At 39.2% G+C, this 9,786-nt stretch overlaps 1 protein-coding gene across 1 annotated transcript; it reads left to right on the top strand.

The window, feature by feature from the left end:
- The first annotated feature begins 384 nt into the window (after positions 1-384).
- PLAU (plasminogen activator, urokinase) lies at positions 385-9,423 on the top strand. The gene is made up of 11 exons (XM_027699993.1): positions 385-448; positions 1,972-2,069; positions 3,171-3,225; positions 3,396-3,500; positions 4,023-4,188; positions 4,518-4,603; positions 4,711-4,900; positions 5,499-5,653; positions 6,572-6,712; positions 7,303-7,451; positions 8,315-9,423. The coding sequence occupies exons 2-11, from the start codon at positions 2,019-2,021 to the stop codon at positions 8,507-8,509; spliced, it is 1,293 nt and encodes a 430-aa protein (XP_027555794.1). The 5' UTR covers positions 385-448; positions 1,972-2,018; the 3' UTR covers positions 8,510-9,423.
- Positions 9,424-9,786: the final 363 nt, after the last annotated feature.

The raw sequence follows: 9,786 nt of genomic DNA on the forward strand, positions 1-9,786 counted from the left end.
ATATAGATAAACGTTATCATTCCATGTCATGTCTCCGGGCATGTTTCTCGTCGTGTTTCTCATAGCTCTCACATTTCTCTTTTGGTTTTATAAATGCCTCTAAGGAATTGCTGGCTGCTGCGGGGAAGCCAAGGAGCTCCTTCCAGAAATCTTGCTCTGAACAAAGCTGCCCTCCCTGACCGTACCCCCTTCCCCCGAAACTAAAAAGCAGTATTAAAAATTTCCCCCTTGAGTCACTCCAGCAGCTTTTGTCCGCAGAGAGGTAGGGGCCGCGGCATCGGCTCACTCCCGGGAGATGGGGCGGTGCGGACCCGCCCCAGAGCGGCCGCAGCGGGGGCGGTCCCGGCCCGGCCCTTTATAGCGCCCGCTCCGCTGCGCCCTGACAGCCGCTGCCGCAGCTCCGACAAGGGCACCCATCGGCACCGCCGCTCCCCGGGCTCCGCCGCCGGTAAGTGCCGCGCTCTTAAAACCCGATGGTCATCTAAGGGCAGAAGTGCCGGGTCTAAGTCGAACAGAATGAAGCTGCTCTTTAAATTAAAATTAAAAAAAAAATAAAAATAATCTGATGTGATGCAGTATTGCAGCAGCGGGGAAGGTCAGTTCTATGTGCTGCAGTATGTCAGAATTTTAACGAGGAATCAGCAGTACTGCTATTTGGGATGTGAAGGTTGGACCTGAGAAACTGATTATGGTAACAAATGATAAGTTTCTTGCTGCCAAAAATGCTAAAAATAATTCTCTTAAGTATGTTTAAGGGAAAATATATCTGTTGAAATCACATCTGAATCTGAAAGGCATGCACAGCCAAGTACTTGAGGCATGATTTAGCTTCTTGCATTATGAAACCTGCTTACAAGCAAAGGGTGTGTCTACATTAGCACTTTGATTTTCATGTCTATTTTCCAAATTAATCCAGTGTGCTCTATTCCCCATGTTTTGGTTCACACCACAGAGTGTTTGAACTTTAGCATGCGCCCTAATGAGCTTTAGAGTACTTGCACTCCATTTCTCCCCAGAAAAACCAAACCGGAATGTACAATCAACGTATTAGCAGGCACTCAGTCTGCAGGACCAAATGGAATTAGTCCAATATAGAAACCTCTGAAGCAGGTACAGTGTGGAGCAAGTCTTCAGCACCAGCTTAGTTCCGTACATCCTCTTCTATTGCAGTGCTTGCCAATGTAAATATAACTAAGATTCCCATGGAATCTTTTAAAGTTTCACAGTTTTCTAGAACTGAGGATGCTTTTTAGAAAATCATCCCATGACTTGCATTGCATTCCAAAAAAAGAGAAAAAGATATATTGCTACTTTACTGTACTCCCCATTGTTGTTACAAGGTAATTATTTACAGGTCCCTCTTGGTGTGATTGCTATATGTGCTTGGCTATGAGAGCCAGCTGCATATAAGAAATCAAGACAGAATGTGTTGTAAGCCTCTAATACTGTAAATAAGTGAGGTAACATCACAAGCAGACTTTCAAGAGTTAGCAGTGGTGAGAGGCACTCAGTGAGGTGGCCAGCCTTACGTATCAACAAGATGCAGTGGGTAACTACAGAGGTACTGAAAAAAGGAGCTTTCCCATTCATTCTCTGAAGTTAGATGTTAAGTGCTTTGTTGTAAGGTAGTAATGATCAATTAAATACATACAAACAGCTGGACAGCAGCTAAATAAATCTGCCAACTTCCAACTTTTAGTCCACACTGCAAAAACTGAGTATGGATTTTTCCATTTTCCCTTTCCCTGCTTCATTAATCAGTTGTATTGCTGAGTGTACAAGAAAAAAGCTTCAAACAATAATCTCTAATTTAATATGTGGAAATAATAAGCAGATATTCCACAGCAAGTTAATGCTTAAGTCTTCATCAGCTGTGTTGTGACTTATTATGAAACCAACTGAGGACAACAGAAGCAAGAAAGCTGACACTGCAAGCTATAGCATGACATGAAGTTCCTCTTTTATTTTCAGAATTAAATAATACAGATAGAAGAGGCACGAAGTGAGAAGTTAACAAGATGAAGTTACTCATCTTTCTCATAGTAGCCCTTGTCACGGGACTAGATTCTGTAAGTTTGGAAATAAGTGGTGGGTTGGTTTGCTTCTGGGTTTCACTACATTTTCTGCTTTGGTCACTGTAGCAGGCTTTTGCCTTGAATTCTATTTTACTGCCTTTGCATGTACCTATATACCTGTTGTGCATATATCTCAAAGAAACCTGTTTTGAGTCCTTTGGTTTTTCTCCCAATTCAGTTCCACCTTAAGACATCTGCTAGCATTCAAATAGTGAAGACATTCAATAATCAAGAAATCTAGCTTTTCTATTTTTCTCTTAAAGCAATGTAGATATGGACACTGAGCACCAAGGTCTTGCTGGTCTTTTCTGGAGGTGGATATTGGGCCTTAGCTAAATTTTCCCCTCCCCTATTTGAAAGTGTAAAAATGATGCTAAAAAAAGTAATAATAGATACTAATTTGAGTATTTTTGACTATCAACTTCTATGACAGTTGGTGTCTATCAGCAAAGCCATTCACCAACATTATGGAACTATATTGTTATCATTACGTGTTTTAGCTCAAGCAAGCCCACTTGACCTCTGGAAGAAATACAGTAAAAGCCTAATCTTATTTAATTTAATGGAGAGAGAAATATCCAGACTGCAAAGCAGAGGCAGAGCCTTGGAGGACAGAGCAAGAATCTATTGTTGTATAAATCTACTTTTATTCTATGGCCCAAATGTGAAGCACCAAGGTCACTAAAATGACAGAGGCAGCTGGTGAATGCTGTATCTTTGCTGCAGTGCTTGGTGGAGGGGGAGAAGCTTCCTTCCCTGTTTTGGGGACACTGACCATTAAATGCTGCCTGGGTTCTTACAGCATAAATAATTGCAATGTTTCCCTGATGCAGTGGACCAACTTGGAGGGGCTTTTCTGAGAGTTTGTTTGCATGATGTGGGATTTTTTTTTTTCCTTCCCTGTTCTGCTTTGCTTAAGTACAGTTCCACTTTCATTCATATCCAGATTCCACAGAGCAGGTTCAGCTGGTAACTACATGCAAAAAACCTAAACTGTTGAAGCTATGCAGTAGGGAACAGAGCTTTGGCCCATAAAATGTAATCAAACCATAAAATAAACTGCTTCCTTAAAATCCTTTCTTTCTTTTCCCTTAGGGTTATAGCTGGAAGTACTACAACATGCTATATAAACGCAGATCAGATCACAAGGGTAAGTATCTGCTTGTTCTACTTGAACCTAAAAACTTATCCTGCAATTATATCTTCATACAAGAAGGAGGGCTCTTAATGACACTTAAACACCTAAAACTAGTTTGTAATTACATTTCACCTCATCATTCAAATGTTTTGTCTATAATTAGCGATGTTTTTTACTTACAGAATGCTCTTGTTTGAATGGAGGAACTTGCATTACCTATTACCTCTTCAGTGGAATTAGTCGTTGTGTATGCCCAGAAGGATACACTGGGATTCACTGTGAACTAGGTAGAGTATCTATCTTCCTTAATACCAGCTAAATTCATTGAAAAGGTCTAAAAAGATAGTCAAATAATTAAAATGAAATGCCAGGTGAAAGTATTACCCATAAATGGGGCTGGATAGTCTTTAGCACTTTAGGGTAACAGAATAAGTGAGAAGAAACAACTAAATGTTGGGGCAACATTTAGTCAGGATCTCCTTCTTTTTTTTTGTCTGCCTCTTCAATAAGGTTGCTTACCTCAACCTTCCTTTTTAGTCTGTGAGTCTTCAGAAGCAGAACTGATTGTATTGTGAAATTCACTGAAACTATTAAAGAATTAATACCCATGCTTTAAAATGTGAGATACTTGATGCTCAAATTCATACAGAACAAACGTAATAAAAAAATATATAATCAGTCCAGATTTTTCATAATCTGTTTTTGATTGTATTGCAAGAACTTTTTCCTCATTAAAAGGCTTTATCCATGTCTGTCACAGAACAGTTATAAACAAGAACATACTGCTAATAAAATATTTCTTTTCTCAGACACTAATAGCATATGCTATACTCAAAACGGGGAGGACTACAGAGGGATGGCAACAGAAGACGAATGTCTGCCATGGAACTCGCCCTCACTATTCAGGAGGGGTTTTTACAATGCTTACTTGGAGAATGCTTTGCAGCTTGGACTGGGCAAACACAGCTACTGCAGGTATGAAAAGCATCACTCTCACTGGGATGACTTCTATTGTCACAGCCCTGGAGGTGCTCAGTGAGGAACAGGTTTTTAAAAAAATAACAATATTACAGAGATAATTTTTGACTAAAAACATTTGGAATGTGACTCTCTGAAGTGTAGAGTTCTTCACTGAAGCTGATTGTACTGCATAATTTACAGTATAGAAGAGTAATAGTTGAGAATTATTTTCTCTGGCGTATCTTCCAACAAAACACTTGGGTTTTTTCAGGACACTTAATATTAAGATACTATCATTTTTTTAAAACTCTTTTTCTGAAAAGAACACTTTCTTTGTCTTTTAGAAACCCAAATGGAAGGAACCAGCCCTGGTGTTACACCAAAAAGGGACGTGCCATTAAAGAAATGCCCTGTAACATAGAGAAATGTGGTAAGTAACATCAGTTTCAAGACACCTGTGGTTTTTTTATTATTTTTAATAGCACAAGGTTGATGTTCAGTTGTAAGAATATCTGAACAAAATTTGTCCTTTCACAGGGCCTTCATGTGGTCAAAGAAGCATGAGCAAGAACTTCAAGATTGTTGGTGGAAGGCGGGCAGAGGTTGAGTCTCAGCCTTGGATAGCTGGTATCTTCCAAAACATAAGGGGCATGGACCACTTCCTGTGCGGTGGCAGCCTCATCGACCCCTGCTGGGTGCTGACAGCAGCACACTGCTTTCACGACCCGTAAGTTCACAGTCCCGTGTGCTTCTGATTTGCAACTGATTTCCTTGTGTGCTGCTCACTGAGCAACCCTCCAAAATGTTCCACAGTAAGAATGTTCTGTTGATCGAACAAAACAAGAAGAGCAGCCAGAAATATTAAGCCTCTGGGAGTCCACATCCAGCAGAATGAGCTAGCAAGATGTGAACTGTTTGGTGGATGACACCATTTAAACAACTTAGCCTGTACTGGAGCCAGGGTTTCAGTAATTGTACTGATGGTTATGAGCTGTATGAACAATACATCTACAGGTATTTTTTGTTGGTTTTCCTGTGGAAAACTGATCCTTTTGGCATCCTTCAGAGGATTCTTCATGCTAACACCTTGCACTAGTAGCAACTACATAGGTGTGCATTTCAAAATGTCTGAACACCTAAATTAATCTCTTCAAATGGAAAATCAGAATGCTTTCCTTTAGAGTATTGGATAAACTTTCAAAGCTGATTAAATTTTGTTTTTTCTTAACATCAAAATAAACATGAAACAGAAGTGGGAGTGGATCTGAACTGTTGACCTCACTCTCAGAAATCAGTACTCTTCAGCAATCTCTTTACTCTCTCAGGTCAAGAAGACAGCTAAAGAAATCTGTTTATAAAGTCTACCTTGGAAAGTCCATACTGAATGTTACTGATGATAAGGAACAAGTATTCATGGTTGATGACATCATCTCTCATCCAGATTTTACAGATGACACAGGTGGCAATGAGAATGATATCGGTAAGTGTCATCTTAATATGAGCTTTATAACTTTGAGCATAGATGAAGGCTATGTAATTGTGGCATATATCTTCTAGAAGAAGTAGAACCAGAGATGAGATGAAATGGAACAGGAACTAGGTGTTTCTAGATGAAGGGAACAGGAATAGCCTGAAAACTAGGCCTGTGCTGAGCACAGGTTTTTCCACTTGTATAAATTTGGTTTGTGGCACATATCAGATGTATTACCTGGCAGACAGTCAACTATAAGCCTGTCTTATCCCTGGACCTGTGCAAGACATGGCTTTTCCATAAGCACTGTTGGCAGCATTCAATCTCTGTCATCTTATTCTGTGACTACAGAGGTCCCACTATGTATAGCAAACAACAAAAAAATGCATGCATGGTGTTTTCCATCATGTAGCATGGGAATGACATATCAGGCACCACATGAGCTGAAGGTTATCCCGAATTAATCCTGACTTTTATAAGTCTCTGGATTTCACAAGCCTATTCCTAGAGCAACAAAGTCAGAGATGGGTTTTTGCAACTTGCACAGAACAGACTCGCCACTCTTGCACTTGATGCTTAGAACTCTACCACCCCTTCCAGGTTCCTCCTGCTGCTGCGAAAGTAGCAGTCAGGAAGTTGAGGTTTTAAATCATCTAAATATACACTTGCAGAAGTCTCTCTTCTCTGAGCTATCAGCCCCTATCCTTCCAGGAAGGAAGTTCATGTTGGAACACTTGCCAATTTCAGTGCTGGGAAATTAATTTTGTTAGCAAATAATGACTGTCATTCCAAAAGCAAAGAGGGGAACTCTACATAATGAGAATTAAATATAATTGCAACTATTCCAAATACTCTTATTGTTGGAGAATTTGAGGGGAAAAACTTGCTTTACAGATCTAACTGTGTCTTCTCTGACTTGTTTCATAGCTTTGATAAGGATAAGGACAACTTCTGGACAGTGTGCAGTAGAATCCAAATATGTCAGAACAGTCTGCCTGCCAGAGAGGAACCTTTACTTACAAGACAATACCCCTTGTGAAATAGCTGGCTATGGAAAACAAGATTTTTGTAAGTGAATTATTTTCCTTTCCAAAGTTGTACTTCCACAGTGTGGGAACTTGATATTTTTCACACCGTGATCTGTGAAGTATTAAAAAAAGTTTCTATTCTATGTACTCCATGTGCATCTCTCAAAGATGATCTTTGCTGGCATCTTCTCTAGTTGTCCATGGCATTTTCTTATCTGATGCTTCTCACACTTATCAACCATACAAAGTAAGCCAAGATGTAAACCACAATTTTTTTCATTCCTGATGTGGTGAGGGATAGAAAAAAAATTACAGCCATGTGAGAGTATTAGCAAAGGATTGCATTTGTGCAGAACGTCCTTCAAAAACCATCAAACTTTCTCTCTGAAAAGGAAAATTTATATTTTGTATTTGGAATACTTGTTCTTCTCTCTGAAACTTAATATATTAACAGTAAAAGCAAACTAATACTGCATAAGCTGGAAATAGGAACCTCAATGCAGAACTAGAATGCTTATGCTAATTTTAAGTGCTAAAAGTGTGTTATATGGGGATTTTCCTTTTTTTGTGTTTTTTTGGAGTTTTTTTGTCTTGGATGGTGAAAATAGTGAAATATTCTTTTGTTTGCAGATGACATCTTCTATGCTCAAAGACTGATGTCAGCCACTGTGAACTTAATATCACAGAGAAAATGCAAATATGAATACTATGATAATATCAGAGTTACTGACAACATGGTCTGTGCTGGAGATCCCACATGGCAGACTGATGCATGCAAGGTAAAACTGGTTTATCTTCTAAAGAATTCTAAATGCATGTACACTGTATGGTTCAATTGGTGACGTCTTGCAATTTTACTAGTCACAAGAGTCTCTCTTTATGTACCAGGAGTTCAGTATATCCAGTCATGTCGATCCGTAGTGTGGCCAAATATATGGAATAAGGTTGTAACCTAGAGTTAGGTGTTGCCCCTCTCCACACCTTCCTTTGGAAGTGCAAGAAATACAGTATTTTAGTAATTTTTTTCCTCAAGACCTTATTTACCTCATTTACAGTGTATTCAAGTAAAGGCTGATAGATAGGCATCAGAGGAATACAGCAACTGTTCTAATCTCAGCTTGCACTTTAACTATAGCTTTGCAAGAGATAAGAGGTAAATTACTGGGGGACAGTGATCTCCCCCAGGTTCCTCAAAACTAGATTTACTTCCCTGCACCCTCACAGAGCAGAGTGGCCAGAGGAGTCACTAAAAAGAACAAGTGTCCTCAAGTGTACCTCTAAAGTACCTTATGGACGGGGAGACAATTGATTCTGTGAAGAATTGGGCATGCTGGCTTTGGGCTTAGATCATTAGCCTAAAATCTGTGATTATAAACTTAGGATGAAGGGTTGTTTGCAAGGTAACTATTCTCTCTGTATCCTGGCATGTGGAACAAGAGAACTCCTTACCTATGGAGACTGTTCAAGTCACAACAGATGCCAAACCTTCTGTCCCATCTAATCAATGTTCTCAAAGATCAAACTTTTAGCCTGAGGGTATTTACTACCGTATTTAACTCTAGAAAAGCAATAACCACATTCTCTCTGTTATAAAGGCTCCATCTGCAGAAAATGGGCTAATATGTTCTTTTTCTATTGTCAGGGAGATTCCGGTGGCCCCATGGTCTGTGAACACAATGGCAGGATGATGCTTTATGGGATTGTCAGCTGGGGAGATGGCTGTGCAAAGAAAAACAAGCCTGGTGTTTACACCAGAGTTACTCGATACCTTAACTGGATTGACTCCAAAATGAATGGGGTGCTTGCCAAGAGTAATTTTCTTCCTGAACCAAAGTGACCTTTTTTCTACAGCTGGAGTGAAATGAACAAGATTCAGCCTGTACTGGCACCAGGACAGTAAAGACCTGAATGTCATAAGAGGCTTTAATTTTAAATGCTTGTGTGGTCTGCCACTCACATCAGTGTTCCTGAGGCATGAGGCAGAGAGATGGTTGATATATTATCTTACTACTCTGAATTACCTGAAAACCACTCAGTGGGAAGCTAAAGTATTTAACATTTAAATGAGTATTCCCATGCACGACACTATGCATAACAAGTTATCTGTCCACTTCATTTATGAACCAGCATTTGGTCTGGAAATATTGGTACAGTTTTAACTTCAGTATTCATTTTATACATGACCTGAGACTAAAATCTCTCTTCATTATACTGAATAATACTAAGACTCAAGTGCTACAAACCTAAGCAGTTAAAACCAGTATTGAGAGAGTGATCAGACTTTGCATTAAAAAGTGGAAAAAAAAATGTAGTAGCTGTGTCAGTATGACAAAGTCTTAATCTATTCCACTTAAGAACTGTGCTGTAAGAAGATGTATTGGAAAGTTGCTGGACTTCTGTAGGTGCCTGGGTCCCTTGGAACATGTGGCTATGTAACCTCTCTACATGTACATCTGTAATAAGGAAAAGGTTTAAGGACTTGGCACTCATTGAATGCTGCAGGTGTCAAAAGTGAGAAATTTATTTCCATTGATGTAACTGATATTATATGGAAGTTAGTCCCTCCCCCCGAACTTATTCTTGGTTTTATTTTTAAACTTGTCTTTGTTTTATAGATCTGAATTGTTTTATAGATTTGCATTATTTGTATGAGGGCTGGAACCTCACACTTTATTTAATTATTTTTTACTGTGTTTAACTTATTGTTTGTATTATGGATTGTAAAATTTTATTAAAAAAACCTTGTTCTTATGTGTCTGTTCTTCCTCTGTTGAAAGGAGAAGGGTACGACTCAGAACTGCCATTATTACTTTATTACTGAAGTTTCTTGGTAAAACATCAGCCTTTGAGCTTATTGATTATTAAACTATTTGATATGCATAAGTTAAATTGTCTTTCCAAAAAGCACAGGGGTAGCAGTGAGAAGCATGCTCCATCTTGTAGTTTATTGTAGTCTGGGTACATCAATCTTGCACACTGGTGAGGGATGACAGGAATAAGAATCCTAATGAAGTCTTGTCCTTGAGACTCAAGACTGGAGCAGATCCCATCTCCCCTATTTCCAGCTCTGTTGTTGTTAAGTCCATACCCTTTCTATAAGACAGGGGTGATGGT

This window comes from Neopelma chrysocephalum, unplaced genomic scaffold (assembly GCF_003984885.1).
Source record: "Neopelma chrysocephalum unplaced genomic scaffold, ASM398488v2 Primary Assembly neopelma1_143, whole genome shotgun sequence".
NCBI lineage: Eukaryota > Metazoa > Chordata > Aves > Passeriformes > Pipridae > Neopelma > Neopelma chrysocephalum.

Bases quoted from the DNA above. Each gene is read 5' to 3' on its own strand.
- PLAU (XM_027699993.1), top strand. From the start codon at position 2,019: ATGAAGTTACTCATCTTTCTCATAGTAGCCCTTGTCACGGGACTAGAT. The intron at 4,189-4,517 runs GTATGAAAAGCA...TTTGTCTTTTAG, and splicing joins GGCAAACACAGCTACTGCAG to AAACCCAAATGGAAGGAACC. The intron at 4,604-4,710 runs GTAAGTAACATC...GTCCTTTCACAG, and splicing joins CTGTAACATAGAGAAATGTG to GGCCTTCATGTGGTCAAAGA.